The sequence below is a fragment of the Macrobrachium nipponense genome, chromosome 9 (assembly GCF_015104395.2).
Source record: "Macrobrachium nipponense isolate FS-2020 chromosome 9, ASM1510439v2, whole genome shotgun sequence".
NCBI classification, from domain to species: Eukaryota; Metazoa; Arthropoda; class Malacostraca; order Decapoda; family Palaemonidae; genus Macrobrachium; species Macrobrachium nipponense.
In genome coordinates this window covers 62,238,247-62,258,625 of record NC_061110.1, presented here as the reverse complement: position 1 = coordinate 62,258,625, position 20,379 = coordinate 62,238,247, and the positions used below count along the sequence as shown (strand labels likewise).

The 20,379-nt window shown below is 43.1% G+C and overlaps 1 protein-coding gene across 11 annotated transcripts in view; it reads left to right on the top strand.

Moving 5' to 3' along the window:
- Positions 1–20,379, top strand: part of LOC135217933 (nitrilase and fragile histidine triad fusion protein NitFhit-like) — a 293,936-nt gene that overhangs the window by 263,265 nt on the left and 10,292 nt on the right. For all 11 annotated transcript variants that reach the window (XM_064254028.1, XM_064254025.1, XM_064254035.1 and 8 more), the window contains one exon: positions 7,482–7,654. In XM_064254028.1, the coding sequence (XP_064110098.1) occupies positions 7,482–7,654 (173 nt within the window). The remainder of the gene's footprint in view (positions 1–7,481; positions 7,655–20,379) is intronic.

The window sequence follows — 20,379 nt, the reverse complement described above, 5'->3', positions numbered from 1 at the left end:
TCTATTAGGCTCATGCCTGATTGTTGCACTCTTGTAGGACATGCTTCGGCAGTTCCTCCTAGCCTGGAAGAAGTCAAAAACATCCGACAGAACCGTCTGAAACTGAGATTTCGCCAGAATCTTGAACAGCGGTTCCGTAGCGTAGGAAAGAGCAGCCATTTCTGTAACGATGAGAGAATTGAGGGACCTGCCAAACCTAGTTCGCGCATCGAACTCTGCCTGGATTAGGGAATCCGGCAGCCTAGGTAATTTCTCACCGAACTGGTCCATGGCGCAGTCCGGCTTGAGTTTACCCTGCGTGAATGTAGCTGGCAGGTTTTCCCACAATTCTCCGAAGGCGGGGAAGAGTGGAGAAGTAGACTCCGACTCCCTCAACTGTGGAATGGGCTCATCCTTGAGGACTGCCTGAAGAGCCTTCTCCACCAATTTCGTGGCGAACGAAGAGAGACCTCCTCTTCCGTCGCGAAAATAGTGAAGGGACTCTTGTAGGCCTGGAGTTTAGTGTTAGTACACTCCCAGTCCTCAAGGCAGTGAACCCATTCCCGCTGGGCGTGATCTCTACTGTACAGAACTGACTCCTTCGAGATTTGTCTTCTCTCGTGAGAGCCGTTGGCGTCAGCCTAGCATACCCGATGAAATGCTGCGTCAGACCCGGAGGGTAGAACTCGAAGTCCTCAATCCTTCGAGTACCAAACTCCGGGAATAGATGAAATCATTCCGTCCTTAAATGGAGCGTAAGCAGCTACTCTCCATGGGTTCTCCATAGAGAAAGCTGGCAAGGAGTCATAAGGTGGAAGTTGAAGAATCCCCGTGCTAGATGCAGGGGAAACTGGGGGAGGAACCTGAGCTAGCCCAGCCACTCGGTCCTCATTCTCTCTCATTCTATTAGAGAGGTCCTGGATTGACTGTCCAGTTTGAGACAGACTGTTCGATAATTGCGCGAACATCTGCTCGAAACGCGTTCCCAATGCGGAGATTTGGGAACCTACTAGCACCCCCACCTGTTCCATCACTCCTGGTGAGACAGTAGAGGGAACGCAGGAGCTGGTGCTTGCTACCCCTGCCGGCATAGCCGGAGAGGAGGCAGCGGAGGCGGGAGAAGGCAGTGACTCGGTGGTAGCGCGAGCCTTCTCCTTCGAAGCCTTGCTTTCTGGAGCTCTTCGACTTCGACTGGGAAGAGCCCGGCTTTGCCTTCACCGCATCGGCATAGGAAGTCGACGACTTCCTAACCGAAGAAGACGAAGACGACTTCCTAGAAGTCGACTTAGACAAGGTCTTCGGTTCTCTCTTTCCCTTCTCCTTAGGAGGTACAGAGAGAGCGGGAGGGCGAATAGGGATCTCGGATCCCGCAAAGCCTTGGAAAGAAGCGGAAGAAGAGGGGACAGGAGAAGATCCAGGAGCGCCCAAGGAAAGACCTTGGGCGCCCGACAAACCTACCTCAACCAACAAATCCTCGCTAACTACCGCCATTGGCTCAAGGTTCAGGTTCCAGGGCAGCGACGTCCGGAACCGACTCCTGGGAGGCTACGACCCCAAACGATTGCTGGAGGTCTTGCTGGATGGAGGCTATCAGTGGGGCAGCGGACAAGGGGTCGACGTAACCCGTCGACTTGCCCGCGGGGAAGATCTGGATGGCCAGCTTCCTATCCAAAATGTAGGGCTGGCCCTTGGTTCGGCGTTTTTCCCAAAGCCACCCACCCACGCTTTCAGGGTGGCGAGGGCGACTTCCCTCACACCAGCTAGCCTGAAAGAAAGGAGAAGAATAGCTGCCAATTGTGGAACGGGGTTAACAAACTTACGACTAGAAGTTGTTAGTAAAATCATAAGTAAGCCTATAATGGACTTACCCCATTCTCCCAGCTGACCGACCAGGTCGTAGCATATAGCGCAGGTGCTTCGGGGTGCCAGACAATCGTCTCGTGAACGACGTGGCACACGGGGCGTGAGACCTGCACTCGTCATGTCCACAGGGGTCGTAGAGCGTCGCGTTACAGGCTGGACCTGGCAGTTGGTAGCCTGTAAGTGAAAAAGTACATGAGTACCAAGTAAACACTTACAGCCTAAAATATGCTCCGCTGGTGCCGGAGCGATAAAGTTGTAGATAAAACAAGAGCCCCGCCCCCAAAATACGTGTGGTAACCAGGTTGGAAGATAGGCTATGGCTCCGCCAATGGCGGAAGCACAAGAATCAACCAACTAGGAGTGGTGGTAATGGAAACCACGACGGAAAATGGCGGGGATGGTTGATAAAATAATAATAACACACAATTCATTGTAAAATATCTTATAATTAGGGTATATATCCTTAAAATAACAAAAATAAAACAACTTCTCTCCGCCCGTCTACTAGAAGAGTGCGTAGGTAAGGGTAAGCTCCCTTCCGATAGCGGGGGAGAGAAATAAGGATATAGTAGGCAAGCAACCCCCGACCACTCTTAGTGCCCACCCTGCCCGCTAGCGGAGCCAATAACTACCTACTAACCAAAGGTGCCCCGGCTGCGACGGAAGGCTCCTTACGTAACGTATGTGGCTGAGCAACTGGGGAGGGGGGGAGGAAGGTCCCGGCGAAACACGGCGGAGCGAGAAAAGGGGGGAGGGATGGCCTACTCCTCCCCGCCTCACCAACTACCCGCATGGAGACCCGCCGGTACCTCATAGTGGTCGCCCTATACCCCCCGCTGGGGGGACCCCCTGGTCACCTCCGAGTGTGAGAGAAGGCGATGAGGTTGTCATAACAACCAAGGGGTCCCCCAGCTCCTCCCTATATCAGAGAGGGAGGGAAGGGGCAGGGTAAGGTGCTATGGAACACGTGACCGCAAGTGGCCTAGGCCCGCGAGCAACACAACCGTGGTAGGGCCACGTGAACCAAGCTGTACCAATACAAGGAACAAGCACCTAGGCTAGCCTAACACCCTAAATAATATAAAATACATCGAAAGGTGGAAGAGACACTTTTAGTAAAAGAGAAGAAGCCCAGGAGAAGGCAGACTGTTCCAAGAAACAGGAGCCTACTCGGAGCCAGCGATAGCCGATGAAGAGCAAGAGCCACCGGGATGCTGGGCCGGAAATAATAATAATAATAGCCCTAAATATACCTAAGCTAAGAGAATGGTAGGAGGGCTGAACTAGCTAAAACTCGATGTAAAACAATGAAGTGTGATAAAGTAAGCCCATAAGTATAAGAAGTCCCAGTATGGAGGACCGGGAATTCTTACGAGACGGCATGGCCGCCACGAGACAACCGGGGAACCGTATATGACCTATTAAGAGGGAAAATACTGTACCCGGAAGATAAAAATACGGTAAAATGTTACTTATGAGTTACTTAACTTAGCCGTGGCAATTGCAGAGCGTTCCATCGTAGATAGTACGAATAAATCCAAGAAAACACAAGCACAAAAAAAGAAAAAGGCGACTTGTCGCTGGTGCTAAAAATTAAGGATGACCGCTAGGGGCGCTGCTGTCCGTGGCGTCCTCGAGTAGTAGTAGTAGAGGCTGCATCGCCCGTTGGTATCAGCTCTCTCTTGGGGGGATTCTGATAGGGAAGTTCTAATTGGTGTTTGTCTCGTGGTAGTGTTCCACACTCGCCCCATATCATACCGACACTTCTTTTTAAGAGTGAGCGAGTCAGTTTTTACTGACATTTTCTTAATTTTGTTTTTCTCTGGTAATTTTAGGCTAATTTTACCTAGAAAGAATGATATTAAGGATACTTTCATAGGCCGACACGAGCTGAGCCCCAGAAATCTATCCATTTCACTCTTTAAATAAGGACAACCCTCTCTCTCTCTCTCTTCTCTCTCTCTCTTCATCTCTCTCTCTCTCTCTCTCTCTCTCTCTCTCTCTCTCTCTCTCTGTCTCTCTCTCTCTCTCTCTCTCTCTCTCTCTCTCTCCTCTGGTCTCTCTATTGCTTTTTTTTTGGTTTATTATATTTCTAATGGTAAAATGTTTAAGATTACTTTAAAATGATATTAATAATACCAATTCAATGGTATATTTGATGTAGGATAATACTTTAAGTGGACATTTGGTATTTGTGATTTGTAAAAAGAAAATGGATGTCTCAAATAGTAACAGTATGAAAGAAAACGTGCATGACCGAATACTTATGGGGGGGACTGAATTATTTTCACATACGCAACTAAGTCATTCAGTACGTACATAGTATGTATTTATGTATAAACATAAAATGTAAGATTTACTTTAAAATAGTATTAATAATATTTCAAAGATTAATATGAACCATAATAGGATATTTTATGTATATTTGATGAAGGATGGTCTTTAAGGGATACTTTGGTGTTTGCATGTCCAGGACAGTTTATGAGCATTTTTAGAGGGGGGTTCCAAACATTCGCGGATTCTAACTATTCGCGGGGGGGTCTGGTACGCATCCCCCGCGAATACGGGGGGACCACTGTACTCCCAATGTGCCCGGCGTTATGCCCCGTGATAGTTTCCTGGCATTGGACAGGTATTTCAACGCCTTCAACCGGAGGGCCATACCCCGGAATAACCCCGATCACCTCATCTTAGTCCCGCCAAGTATTGGAGTACATTCGTGAACGGTGCAAAATGCTCGTGGTTCCTGGTATTTTTGGGTAAGTAAAAAATCTAACATTCTAGTAATATTCAATCATTTGTCTTCATTTTGAAACAAATTGGAAGTGTCTAGCACAATATTTCGCCAAACCAGAGAGGTGATGAGATTTTAGTTATGTTGTGTTGATTGGGTAACTGTAAATTCGACTACATATTCTAGATCTTACACCAGAACTAGAAAGACCAAATAGCTTATAAAAAAGCCGAAAGCAAAAAACGAATTAAAAATTCATAAAAATAAAATTATTTCACGCAAAGTGGGGAACTGCCACCAACCTTGACCTTCCCAACCGTTTTGTCTATTCTGTGCTATGAATGTCAGACAATCAGTTCATCCTCATTTACAACATTGAAAAATTGGGTTCCAGTTCATAATGAGTGGCTGAGACTAAATATGCATTAGAGGTTGTAAATCTTTCTGAAACTCACCTATCCAATTTGGAAATGGTGAACCACCTCTGACTCTTCTTTGTGATTTAGTAATAATGAGTAGTGAGTGCAGTAACAAGCAAGTGACGCATTAACAAAAAGACCTTTTCATCAGATTTGTATTTATTTACAAATAATCTCTCATCACCTTTCCCAATTAGAGATTTTAGACCATTGAGTCACTAAACATAAAATTTCCTCCTGGTTCTTGGATTATGCTTAAGATACAAACTGGCAGGTACTTTATCCCAGAATATTGCAAAAGAGAAGCAGTAGAACGTATAAAACATAAAGGTTCACACTGAGCTATATACATTGATGAGTCTAAAACTTCATTAGGCATATCGCCCAACAAAACATATCAATTATCCTCGGCTAACAATGGTTCTGTTTTTACAGCAGAATCGTAGAGAAAAGGTTCAGCCTTTATAATTACTTAAGAAACACCATCACAATATTTTTATTTGCTGCAACTCTATAAGTTTATTGAGCCCCTCCAAATTTATAATCCAAACGATATCCTTGTATAGTATGACAAATTATATTTTCACTTCACTAATATTATGAAGAAATGGACTTCATGGTGATGTAGTTTCAGGATAGACAATTTCTTTTTTTTTTTATACCTATTGAATAGGTCTTGCCCTTGGACTCCATGATGACTCTGACACAGTTGACAACCTTCGTTATAAATACGACAGTTAACTCTTTGGATGATGGTTTAAATTTAAGTGAGATATAAAGAAGCCTTTAAATCTAGATCAGTTGAACCAAATTCATTCATCCGAAAATGGAGGTTACAGGCCACGAGAGCTTTTAAGTGAACAAAAGCCTTTAACAAAGGAGCCTACTCTTTTCTATATATACATGTAGGAACATTTTCATGCACCGACCTTTGAATAGTGAGTCCTGCTTTATTAACTGTTTTTATATCACTCCAAGATGAATAAAGATTTTAGATGCTGTGCACCAAATTGGCATTAGATTATGAGGTTATAGCGGGTATCTCACTTTTCCACACAATCCTTGATCATCATCAGAAATCTGGTACCAAGGGACTTTCACCTGAATTCACCGCTTCATGCTCTTGTTTTCTTTCTCCACAGACTTACTGCTAATGTGAGTGGACATTGGCTGGAGTTCCTTCCATTAAGAATCTTTAACTCAGAAGTCCTCCCTCCGGCCCTTGTCTTCTTGTCCTATGATGTATCTGTTTGCCCTTCCTCCTAAATAGCAATTTATGATGAATCTGGTTGTACAACAAACTTAAGTTTACAGCAAAATATGTTTTTATACAAGCCCATTCATCCCAGATTTGGTACCCTCCCCCCTTCCCAACTCTTTCAGATGAAGATTGGCACAATAGAATGAGGAGTATTTATGAGCATGTCAAGTAATATGGAAGTGACTGATTGAAGTTGAACCCGAAAAGAGAGGGTCAAAGGTGTAGATCTTATTAACCTAAACGGAAACTCCTGTGATCTTATAATCTGAGACTGTGCACTTCACCCATAGCCATTTTGGATCATGGACAGCGGCATCTCATAGCAAAGATGTCAATGGAGATGTCAGTATGGTTGGTGGATACCTTTAGCCCTGCAAGTACGAAGACCCAAGGGTGTACTAGTCATTATTCTGCTTCCCAAAAAACTAAGATATTTTAAAATATTATTGTGTTAAAAACTAAACTCTCATGCAAGCATTAAATGTCACCTTAGTTCTGTTGGAGAGTGGACCTTATGATTATTTCTGACAGTCATTATTTTTAGAGCTGATAAATATTAGTTATTTACAGCAATGCTAATGAATATAAGTAATGTTATAGGACCAAGTTTCATAGGACAGTCTTCTCAAGTAAAGATTAATGATGGAATGCCGGAAAATGGTAAATGTATTGTATAGTGCCAGCCCCTTGGGCGTGAACATCAAGACATAAACAAAGGCCTCATATATCTCAGAAACATAAAATGTCGGTCCAGAACATTTTTCCAACAGGACAAGTATTATAGGACTGTTAGGGGAAGCAAATAAAAAGTCAAAATTCTTTGTTATAAAAAGATGCAGCGCAGCTAAAGATTAATACTTCATCATTTTAGGTGTGAAAACTTCCCCTTATATGTTTGGCTTCTCAGTTATCCATATTAGCATAGTTATGCTTCATTGTAGATTACTGGATTTCATCAGTGCTCATTGTTAAGGTTTAATTCTTTAAAACAACCCATTTTGATGATGAAGCCATTTTGTACACTGTAGTGGTAGAGGTGAAATAAGTCATTTCACTGTAGATTTTCATTCTTCAAAATTGATAAGTAGCATATTGTTTATATGAGATATTTATTTGTGAACGCCAGACGCTTAGTAAACTATAAAGGGTATGAGAAGATAGTTAATTTAGCATCACTATTTCTTATTTGTCAGTACATAAGGTATGTTATTCCTTAACATAGTAGATGTATGCGTAACCACGTTACAAAATTATCCTTCACTGAGGGAGGTGCCTGCAGATGTCTTAACTGATTTGTTCCTGCATGTTCAGCAGATACAGAAGAATATTGAGTGTATTCAAAAGGCAAACTCTTCAACTGTGGTCATTCTTCAAGATCTTCAAGCCTGCAATTATCAGGTGACTATGATTATGGTGTTTTAATTTTAATAGTCTTTGGAATTTATTAGTATAAAAGTGAAATTAAAATTGTTACGCAATGGCAAATTGCTAGAGCACACAAACTTACATACATTTTTGCTTGCTATACTGCAATTCACTTGATTAGGAAAGGTAAGCAACAATGAGTCTGATCATGCCGTGGATGGGTGACCACAAAAAAATACCTAACTTTAGGCACATGGCTCTTTGAACATGAGTGGGGCAGGTGTGGAGTCTGCAACCTCACTTCATGAATGCTTGTTGAAACCCTCAAGTGTAACAACTTTGGTATCCCATCTCTAGGCACATAAGGTAAAGAAAAAGAACAGTACAATGGCCCGCCCTCATTTGCAGTTCTGAAAACTATGGCTTTGTTAACCATGATTTATGGTCCCTGCCCCCCACCCCCGACCTGAAAAAATGAATTGGAAAATTCTTGGTATGAAGTAAATACTTTTTAAGTTCCGTTCACCCACAAAGAGAATAACATACTGTGACATCAGCACAGATCCCCAAACATGAGAGATTTCATTCACCTGCTTTAGACTTGTACTCGTATGTCACTCCCTGGCGGTGGAGGTTGGTTTGTCGGGTAGGAGGCAGGAGGGGTGGCAGCTACCTACTGACGGAGGAGCATTTCTGTACTTGGGGTGCCACACTGACAGACAGAGGCTTTGTAAGTGTTTTATTTACATTATATTATTTCTTAATTATCCAAGGTATTTGATTACCCAGTAATAGCCTAGTAGCATATTTCTGACAAGTGCCTTTTGTTGTTCAATGCCTTGATCCTTCAATACAGTCCACTCTTATGCCTCTAGCCCTGGGATATCCTCAGTAGACTTGATGCATTATGTGCCTCAAGGTGCTTGAGATGTTTTTGACTCCCCAAGTTTCTATATACAAGTTGGACCGATTCTAAGGGAGGGAGCGGAGTCTTTGGGTTCGACTTGACTACTTCCCAAACCAGAATCCCTGTAGGGGGTTAGTGTCGTCAGTGGATCTCATGTGGTGCATTGTAGGCATTACTTGAGGCTCTTTGTAGCGTGCCTTCAGCCCCTAACTGCAACCACTTTCGTTCCTTTTACTGTACCGCCTTTCATATTCTTTTTCTTCATCTTACTTTCCACCCTCTCCTAACACTTGATTCATAGTGCAACTGCAAGGTTTTCCTCCTGTTACACCTTTCAAACCCTTGACTGTCAATTTCCATTTCAGCGCTGAATGACCTTATAGGTCCCAGTGCTTGGCCTTTGGCCTAAATTTTATGTTCAACTCAACTCAAGAACACAGAGTTTACTAAATAACTTTAATTTTACAAGTACTCGGGACATATTTTCAGATCATCGTGATAAGTCAAAACAAGGTAAAATGTTTCATTTAATTCTCTTTTAATATATATATGAGGACATTACATGCTAAGCAATTGCCAACAGGTGTCGTTTGGCATTTAGATGTTTTAACTTGTTTGTATTTCTATAGAATATGTCAGCTTTATGTTTTGCAAGTAAAAGTAGTAGTAATGAAGGTTCTGAATAAATGTTTATAAGGTTTCTTTGTTTAGCTACATTTGAAGTTTTATTTGTAAAAGTTAGGATACTGAAAATGTTGTATAATATGGTTTTAAGTGTTCTGGTTTTAGATGTTTTTCATTCTTTAGATTCATTTTTTTAATCCCTTTTTTTGGACAATATTTTAGAACTTATTGTAATTTTAACAATTGTATAAACTTCTATCTGTCTGTCAATTCATCTTTAAGAAAGCTGCCAGACTTAGAATATACAGATGATGCTGTTGAAATCAGAAGAACACCACACGATTTATAAAGCTTTCTTAATAGAGTGCATCTTATATTTAAAGAGATGAGACTCAAAAGAAGAAAAACTGAAAAGTGCTATTTTGGCTTGTTATCTACTTGTCACCTACTCCATGTGTAGTACTACTAGCCCCTCAGGGATCAAAGTATTATACAGCCAACCCTCCGTATTCGCGAGGGTTAGGGACCATAACCACTGGCTAAAATCTTTGCATCTCCCCCCTTAAAAATGATTATAACTGCCAGCAATGGAAGCACACTTAACATGCTCCTCGGACTGGTCAACATAACCACTTCTGCAGCATTATAACAGTAGACCTAATAAGCTCAACAGTCATAACAACAATTTCAAAGTAGGAATATGAATTAAAACAAGTTTACCTTCAATGTTGAAGTTTTTGGCTGTGTTTAAGCTGCCTGTATGTTGCAAAATATTTTATAGGTCTAAAAAATAATCTCAGCCTTCTGAGATGTAATCCTTTACTGATGAATTTATTCGTAGAGATTACCTGTTCTTTGAGGAATACAATAGTAATATCAATGACAACCACATTTCTTTGAATGTCGAAGTTTCAGGCTGTGTTTAAGCTGCCTGTATGTTGCAAAATGATTTATAGGCCTAGAAAAATAATCTAGGCCTTCTGAGATGTAATCTGTTACTAATGTTTTTAATTGTTGAGATTACTTGTTCTTTGAGGAATAAAGGATGATGAAGATTTTGGGTTTATGTAGAGGAAGGCTATTAATCGAAATATCATAAGTAATAACAAGCCGTATGGAACACTTGTTTTTCAACTGGTTTAAAAATATTATTTTCTTAAAAGTCCTGCTCCCATTTGGTGTATAATTAATTCTTTCATAAGGTAACTTGAGGTGCAAGAATTAGTAGATAACCTCATTTGCTTTCTGGCCACAAATTGTTAATAGAAAGATGTGAATGTTAAGTGTAAAGTAAAGAAATGTAACACCTAGGCATAGGAATAATATCTTGGCTTTGACAATATAATAATTGCATACGCGAATATTTGCTAGTATGTCATCATTTTTGAAATATTTAAGAAATATAACAAATAATTATATATGAAAATCCAAATATTCCTCTAACATAATATATAAAGTAAATGTTTTCAAGATAATTTCATGGTAGCTACTCATTGTAGACCTACTTAAGGGATTTTGACGTAGGAAAAATCTATTTCTGGGTGATTGGCTCGTGTCGCCCTATGAAAGTATCCTTAATATCATTCTTTCTAGGCAAAATTAATCTAAAATCACCAGAGAAAAACAAAATTAAGAAAATGTCAGTAAAACTGACTCGCTCACTCTATAAAAGAAGTGTCGGTATGAGAATATGGGCGAGTGGGATCACTACCACGAGTCATTCACCATTTAGACCTTCCAACCTAAAATCCCCACCAGAGAGAGCTGATACGAAAGGGTGATGCGGCCGCTACTACTACTACTACTGACACCACGGACAGCAGCGCCCCTAGCGGTCATCCTTAATCTATGAACATCTTGTCCTGCAGGGTGGGTAAAAGAAGACAGGGTGGGTTTCATAGGGCGACACGAGCCAATCACCCAGAAATAGATTTTTCCTACGTCAAAATCCCTTTTCTGGGCTCAGCTCGTGTCGGCCTATGAAAGTGTACAGAGAAACAGACAAGATGGGAATAAGGACAAATGAAAATCAGTTCATTGTAAAAAAGAGATATATAATATAAGTGAATCAGGGACATTACAGTATACAAACAAAAGTACTTAAAGCTAAACTTATCCTAAAACAATGACATGATAAAGAAAGCAAACAATATAAAGTACTTAAAAATTAACTTATATTAAACATAGTAATACCCAGTAATGTAATGGCAAAATAACAAAATTGATTCACTTAATTAAGATATTTACATAATATACACACATTGTGTTCTACCCTAGCATAAAAATAAGGGTAGGAACACTGAAGTACATTATAAGTACATAGTGTGGATGTCCCTAGCAAAAAAATAAGGGACAATCCACCAATATGATTCTAGCGGCTAAGGCTAGAGTATCCGAGTAGCATAGCAATAGGTGAGGCATGTTGGACGAGGTAGGTAGAAAGGAGAACCTGGATCTATACTACGACTACTATACAGTATCAGGAGAAACAATGTTTCCCGCTGCTACTGCAGAAAATTTTAAAGATTCCAAGGACTTTAGGTAATGACGTTTAAAGACTGTCGGTGATTTCCATCCAGTATACTTTTTAAGATCCTCAAAGTTCATATGTTAAGTAATTGAATATTAATTGAGTGGCTACTGCCTCTGATGTCATGTGCTTTTTGGAAATGAATCAGGATTGGCTTGTTTAATGAAGTAAAGGATCTGTTGTCTAATTCCTTTTACTGATAAAGTACCACCTTTTTCTCTCATAAAGAGAGAACCTGAGGATCTTGAGGATGTACGAGATAGAAAGGCTCTTAAAGTTGATACTGGGCAGAGAGAAGGATCTTGCGGAAGTGGGATGACTTTCCAAGGAGCCCACCTTACAAGGGGATCCTCATTTTTAGCCAAAAAACTACGATCCGGCGCAAGTAGAACTTCTCCTGAGGGGAGGAATTCCACATGACCCGCATCTCTGGATAGAGCCGACAGTTCTGAAATTCTGGCTCCTGAAGCTAGGCTTAATAAGAATAACGTCTTTCTAAGAAGCATTATGAATGTACAAGACGAGTTGTCAGTATCTGAGGCTAGTTTGAGGACATCATTTAAGAACCATGAAACTGCAGTAGGCCTTTGAGAAGGCCTAAGTCTAGCACAGGCTTTGGGAATAGACGTAAAGTAAGATTCTGTTAGGTCTATCTGGAAACAACTGAACAAAGATCTTCAAAGCCGATTTATGAGTAGTAATAGTGCTAGCTGCTAAGCCTTTTTCAAACAAGGACCTGAAAAAGGATATAGCTAAGTTAACTGTCATGGTTGTAGTGTTTGATTCTTTCAGGAAGGATGCTAATTTTTTAACAGCTGAGTCATATTGTCTAATAGTTGACTCTTTTTTAATTCTGATTCTAGGAAGAGGATGTTTTGTGGATCAATGTTAGCATCTTTGTTAGCCGCAAACTTCATGAAGTCCATAAAGTTAGGGTCTGAAGAATTCCTGAGGAAGCGAACACAGTCCTCATTTGTACTGATTGCGACAGCTTGGGATTGGGAATCCGTTGAGGTCAGAGACCCAACTCCAGAAGCAGAGGATACCAGTTGCTTTTTGGCCAGTCTGGAGCAATCAGAGCTACTAGTCCCTTGAAAGTCCTCAGCTTGCTCAAGACTTTCAAAAGAAGATTCACTGGAGGAAAAACATAAATTTTCCTCCACTGATTCCAATCTAACGACAGGGCGTCCGTGGCATAAGCCAGAGGGTCCAGGTTGGGGGCCACATAGCAAGGAAGCTTGTGGTTCGCTTGTGAGGCGAAGAGATCCACTTGGAGACCTGGGACTCTCCGGCATATCCACTGGAATGACCCGTCGTCCAGGGACCATTCTGATTCCAGAGGGACTGACCGGGACAAAGCGTCTGCTATCACATTTCTTACCCCCGCCAGGTGAGTGGCGGACAGATGCCATCTGTGTTTGTCTGCTAGCGCAAAGATGGCTATCATGACATGATTCACGTGTTTGGATTTGGACCCTCCTCTGTTGATGCAATGTACTACCACTGCACTGTCCAAAACTAGTCTTAGATGAGACTTCTTCGGGGGAAGGAGTCTCTTCAGGGTAAGAAATACTGCCATTGCTTCCAGGACGTTTATGTGAAGCTGGCGGAACTGAACTGACCTAGTCCCCTGAACTTGCTTGAATTGAGAATATCCCCCCCATCCGGACAGGGAGGCATCCGTGTGAATGGTTAACACTGGAAGGGGATATTGAAGGGGTACTAATTTGGCAAGGTTCTTCACTTTTGTCCATGGACGGAGCTGATTGCGAAGGATCTGTGGAATTACTGACAACTTGTCTCGAGATTTGGCGTTTGCTCTCGATCGCCAAACTCGATTTATATCTTTCAGCCTTGCTTTCAGGAGGATGTCTGTCACTGAGGCAAACTGAAGAGAACCTAGGATTCTTTCCTGGTTTCTCCTTGATGTTTGTTTGCATTTGAGAAATTGTTTCACAGACTTGGCTATTTCTTTTCTTTTGACCACCGGAATTGACAGATTGTGGGAAGACAAATCCCATTGGATTCCTAGCCACTGAAAATGAGACTCTGGAGTAAGTCTGGATTTCGTTTTGTTTATCTGGAACCCCAGATGTTCCAGAAATTGAACTACCTTTTTTGTGGCTTTGAGACATTCCTCGACCGTTGGTGCCCAGATCAACCAATCGTCGAGGTATGCTGCTACCATTATCCCTTGAGTTCTCAACTGTTGAACTACCACTTCTGCTATTTTCGTGAATACCCTGGGGGCTACATTCAGACCGAAGGGCATCACTTTGAATGAGAACGTCTGATTTCCTAGTTTGAAGCCTAGGAATGGACGGAAGTGCCTGGCTATAGGGATATGATAGTATGCGTCTGTAAGATCGATGGAGGATGTGACGGCCCCACGGGGAAGTAAGGTCCTTACCTGCGAGATGGTAAGCATTTTGAACTTGTCGCAACGAATGAAAGAGTTTAGCTTTGACAAGTCTAAGATTACCCTTCTTTTTGTTGAGCCTTTCTTTGGCACGCTGAATAAGCGACCTTGAAATTTTAGATGCTTGACTCTCGCAATAGCTCCTTTCTGAAGAGTTCCTCCGCGTAATCTGTCAATTCCTTTGATGGTTCCTGATAAAATGATTTGATTGGAGGGGGATCTTTGATCCAACTCCAACCCAATCCTTTGGACACGATGCTCTGTGCCCATTTGCTGAACCCCCACCTGTGACGGAAGAGGAACAGCCTCCCTCCTACCTGGGGAGCCTCACTGTTGTTGGGCGGGTTGACCTCCACGCCCTCCTCTGAATTGCCTTCCTCTTGCAGCTTTCCCTGTGCCACGCTGGCGAAAGTGGCCCCTCGCCCTGCTACCCCTAGAAAACCTATTAAAGGCTGGGTAAGCCTGGCTTTCATACATAGAGTTGAAGGCCGGCGAGACTGCGTAGGAGGTTGAGGGTTGAGACTGAGGGGACAACAGGAGGATGGGTTTGAGCCTGTTTTGAAGTCGATGGCTGTCCCTGTTGGGTAACTGGGACGGCCTGAACAAACTGCTGTTGCTGTTGTTGCTTCTGGTAAGGCTGGAACCTTCTGCCAGACTTCTTAAGTTTCTTACCAGCAGCAGGGGCGGTCTCTTGCTTCCTCTTGGAAGAGATGCCCCACCTAGCCTAAGGCTCTGGTTGAGCCTAGCAGCCTCGTGGTGCACCTCGTTCACAGCGGACTCTGGGAAGAGGTCCGCACCCCACATGCTGGAAGCCAGGAGTCTATTAGGCTCATGCCTAATAGTGGCCTCCTGCAGAACGTGCTTTCGGCAGTTCCTCCTAGCTTGGAAGAAGTCGAAAGCATCCGTCTGTACTGTCTGGAGCTGAGACTTGGCCAGAATCTTGAATAGCGGTTCTGTGCCATAAGACAGGGCCGCCATTTCTGTGATGATCAGGGAGTTAAGGGACCTCCCAAATCTAGTTCGAGCATCGAACTCCGCCTGAATCAGAGTATCAGGCAGCCTTGGAAGCTTTTCGCCAAACTGGTCCATTGCGCAGTCTGGCTTAAGCTTACCAATCGTGAACGTGGCAGGCAAGTTCTCCCACAATTCTCCAAAGGCTGGGAAGAGCGGAGAAGTAGACTCAGCTTCCCTCAGCTGTGGCATGGGCTCATCCTTGAGGACTGCCTGAAGAGTCGCTTCCACTATTTTGGTAGCGAACGGAAGAGAAGCCTCCTCCTCCGTCGCGAAAATAGTGAAAGGACTCTTGAAAGCCTGGAGCTTAGTGTTGGTACACTCCCAATCCTCTAGGCAGTGAACCCATTCCCGCTGTGCGTGCTCCCTACTATACAGCACGTTCTCTCGGGAAATCTTGTCCTCTCTAGTGAGAGCAGCCACGGTCAACCTAGCATACCCAATGAAAGGCTGAGTCAATCCAGGAGGATAAAACTCGAAGTCCTCAATTCTTCGAGTTCCACACTCCGGGACAGAGATCATGCCGTCCTTGAATGGAGCATAAGCGGCCACTCTCCATGGGTTATCCATGGAGAAGGCTGGTAGGGACTCATATGGAGGTAGCTGCAGAATGCCAGTACCTGCTACGGGGGAGATTGGCTGAGGAACCTGAGAAAGCCCAGCCACACGGTCCTCATTCTCTCTAACTCTGTTAGAGAGATCCTGGATGGATTGGCCCGACTGACTGAGGGTGTTTGACAGCTGCGCAAACATCTGTTCAAACCTGGTCCCGAGGGCGGAGACCTGCGAGCCAACCATCTCTCCCACTTGCTGCATCACCACTGCCGAGAAGGCGGTGGGATCAAAGGAGCCTGGTCCCGCCACTCCAACCGGCGTTGCCGGAGTGGATGCCGTGGAGGCCGGAGAAGGCGTTGACTCGGCTGGAGCGTGAGCCTTCTCCTTAGAAGCCTTGCTTCTAGAGCTCTTAGAGTACGAAGAGCTCGGCTTTGCCTTCACCACGTCAGCGTAGGAAGTCGAAGACTTCTTTGCTGAAGAAGACGACGACGACTTCTTAGAAGTCGTCTTGTGGAGGGTCTTCTGTTCTCTCTGTCCCTTCACCTTCGGGGGTACAGAGAGAGCGGGAGAGCAGGCAGGGATCTCAGATCCTGTAAAGCCTTGGAAAGAAGCAGTAGAAGGGACAGGAGAAGAAGATCCAGGAGCGCCCAAGGAAAGACCTTGGGCGCCCGACACACCTACCTCAACCAACAAATCCTCTGCCCCTACCGCCATAGGTTCGATGTTCAGGTCCAAGTTCGCGACATCTGGGACCGGCTCCTGCGTGGAGGCGGACCCGAACGCCTGCTGCACCTCCTGCTGTATCGAGGCTATGAGAGGGGCTGCCGAGATGGGGTCAACGTAACCGGTTGACTTGCCGCCGGGGAAGATCTGAACGGCCAGCTTCTTATCGAGGATGTATGGCTGGCCCTTGGCGGCGTTCTTCCCGAAGCCGCCCACCCAAGCCTTCAGGGTTGCTAAGGCGACTTCCTTCACGGCGGCAGCCTGAAAGAGAAGGCGAAATGAAGCTTCTAGCGGCGGAGACAGGGTTTAACAAGCTTATAACTAAGTGTTATTAGTGATGCGACTAAGAAGTCTAAGAGTAGACTTACCCCCCCCAACAGCTGACTAACAAGGTCGTAGCATATGGTGCAGGCTTCTGGGTGCCAGACGATCATACCATTGTGGGTCGTGGCACACGGGGCGTGAGTCCTACACTCCTCATGGGCGCAGGGGTCGTAAAGAGTCGCGTTGCACCCCAGGACCTGACAGTTGGTAGCCTGTAAGTGGAAAGATACATAAGTATCAGGAGCAAACTTACAGCCTAACAATTGCTCCGCTGCATGCCGGAGCGTGAAAGTTAGATTAAACCAGAGCCCCGCCGTAATACGTGTGGTAACTAGGCGGTTGGAGTTGTCTAAGGCTACGCCGGAGACAGGAGAAAATTATCCAACCAGGTGTGGTGGGGAGCCATGAAACCACGACGGAGAACGACGGAGATGGTACACACAAAAATAATTAAAACTAAAATTCACCGTAAAATTAGGGTACATCCTTATATTTATAACGAAGTATATAAATTTTTTCCCGTCTACTAGAAGAGTGCCCGGGTAAGAAGCAAGCTCTCCTCCGGTAGCGGAAAAAAGAGGATATAGTAGGCAAGCAACAGACCACTAGTAACTGAGACCACGACCACCCCGCCCGCTGGCGGAGCCAGACGAACTATAACCAAAGGGGCCCCGGCTGCAACGGAGGCTCCGTTCATTACAGTAGGGGTAGGGTGGGACTGAGCAATAGGGGGGGGTTCCCGGCGTAACGCGGCGGGAGAGAGAGAGAGGGGGGGTGGCCTACCTCTCCCCGTCCCAACAACTACCCGCTCGGTGACCCGGTACCCGAGACAAGTGTCGCCCTATACCCCAGCTGGGAGGGAGCTCCTGGCCTCCTCAGAGAGAGAGGGAGGAAGGCTACTGTGGTTGTCATGGTAACCAAGGAGTCCCCCAGACCCCTCCCTATACCTGGTAGGGAGGGAAGGGGAAGGGTAAGGTGCTATGGAACACGTGACCGCAAGTGGCCTAAGCCGCGATAGCAACACAACCATGGAAGGGCCACGTGAACCAGACTGTACCAACACATGGTACAAGCACCTAGGCTAGCCTAACAACCTAAATAAAACTAATAATACATCGTAAAAGAGGGAAAAGACACTTTTAGTAAAAGAGAAAGAAGCCCAGGAGGAGGCAATCTGTTCCGAGGAACAGTTGACTACTCGGAGCCAGCGATAGCCGATGAAGAGCAAGAGCCGGGATGCTGGGCCAGAAACACAGTATAGCCCTAAATACCAAACTAAGAGAAATGGTAAAAGGGCAGTCCTAGCTATGAAAACGATGTAATAAACGATGAACGTGATATAGTAAGCCCATAAGTATAAGATGTCCCAGTATGGGAGACCAGGAAATCTTAACACGAGGCGGCATGCAGCCGCCACGAGTCAACCGGGAGACCGTATATGACCTATTAAGAAGGAAAATACTGGTCCCTGGAAGACTAAAAAACAGTAAAATACTACTTATGAGGCACTTAACTTAGCCGATGCGATAGCTGCACGTTCCATGATGAATACAAGTAGAAATCCGAAAAAACACGGCACGAGAGAAAAATGCACTCAACGTGTTCGTCTAAAGATTAAGGATGACCGCTAGGGGCGCTGCTGTCCGTGGTGTCAGTAGTAGTAGTAGTAGCGGCCGCATCACCCTTTCGTATCAGCTCTCTCTGGTGGGGATTTTAGGTTGGAAGGTCTAAATGGTGAATGACTCGTGGTAGTGATCCCACTCGCCCATATTCTCATACCGACACTTCTTTTATAGAGTGAGCGAGTCAGTTTTACTGACATTTTCTTAATTTTGTTTTTCTCTGGTAATTTTAGATTAATTTTGCCTAGAAAGAATGATATTAAGGATACTTTCATAGGCCGACACGAGCTGAGCCCAGAAATGTTACACTGGGTGGTTGTTGTTGCACCGACACTAATGATACATCACACGCTCCCCTCACACGTTGATATCGGTGGGCACATTCTACTTTTGTATATACATATTTGATTTTTTTCAGCATTGAGGTGTAAAAGCAATCAAATAAGACTTTCAAATATTATGCTTACTTTGGAAGCATTATTAACGCTATGGCAATTTTTTTCATTTTTTTATTTAACATTTGAACTGAGGTTTGATGACAACTTCGTTTGGTCAAATGCTTCAGCGATGATTGAACAAAAGTTTTAAAAATGTTTCGTAAGAGTTTTCCTGAAATTTGGCTACACATGACATTTTCTTACAGTTGTGAAATATATGACAGATTTCACTCTTATGAAACATATTATGCAATTATTGTATGCAGTAATCGCGTTTTCACATTGAAATAATTGATCAATATGGAGCATGCTAGGTTGCCAGTCAGTGAATTTTGAACGAAATCTTATGGAGTCATGTCACATGAGATTTGAGCATCACTGTACTTGGCAGACCCAAAACGTGCCAGTGGGGCTGCGCAGCGAGCCAAAATGTGTCAAGTGCGTCGACAGCCTATAAATGTATTTCAAGGGCTTATAGTTAATTGCCCACAGCTGCCTCGGTTTTTTATTCAAGATTTTCTGTATTCTTGATATAATTTGAGAACTTCAAATATAGCTAAATATGACACTGAATACAACTTAAACAAAGATATATTTTGTAATATAAATACAGATGAACTTTAACTTTTATTCGCGAAATTTACAGTTTTTGAACATGATTTTCTTTAGTGAGTTAATTGCAATCAGAGTCAATATATTAGCATGAGGCATCTACTGTTTTGAGTAAAATATATATTGCATAAAAGATTTTCAGTAGGTACTCGTGATATAATTTGAGAACTTCAGATATAGATAAATATGACACAATAATACCTAAAAGAAAATATATTATATAAATAATTTTGAATTTTAAGTTTTATTCAGGAAATTTACAGTGTTTTCAACATGTTTTCTGAAGCATGAAAAGGCATTTTTTTTTTCGTTTTATTAGTATATCATGGATTCCTGCCAATGAATGAAGCCTGAAGGGGAGTTTACATAATCACGAAGACGACCTCAGGTGTCACCGAGTCCTCTCGATTTGCCTCACTCCTGGCAGTAGGATTTTTTAAAATAAAAATTAAGTTATGCAACACAAAAGCGGCTAACACCAAGGACTCGATACGATCATGAAGAAGATTTTGGGGGTTCTGAAACACTGAATCTATGGGAGATAAATGGAAAATATAGATTTAGTTACAAGAAGATATATCATAGTATTATATATATATATCTTATATATATATAGTATATATATATATATATATTTTATATATGATATATATATATATATATATATATATACACTAAATAATATATATGTAATATTAATATATTATATATATATATTATATATATATATAATATAATTATATTATATTATATATAATATATATATATATATATATAATATATATAACACCTATATGGGGGCATCCATGTTCACGACTCAGCACAATCCCGTTACATAAGTCAGATAATTACCTAACCAAATCGCAAATAAATCGTCAAAAATTGTCATGCCTCACGGAACTCGCCGTCTTGTAAAAACCGTTAAATGTGGATGTCACCTTAATCATCTGGACTTGCTCGTGCGACTACGTAAATACCTAATCTCATCTCAACT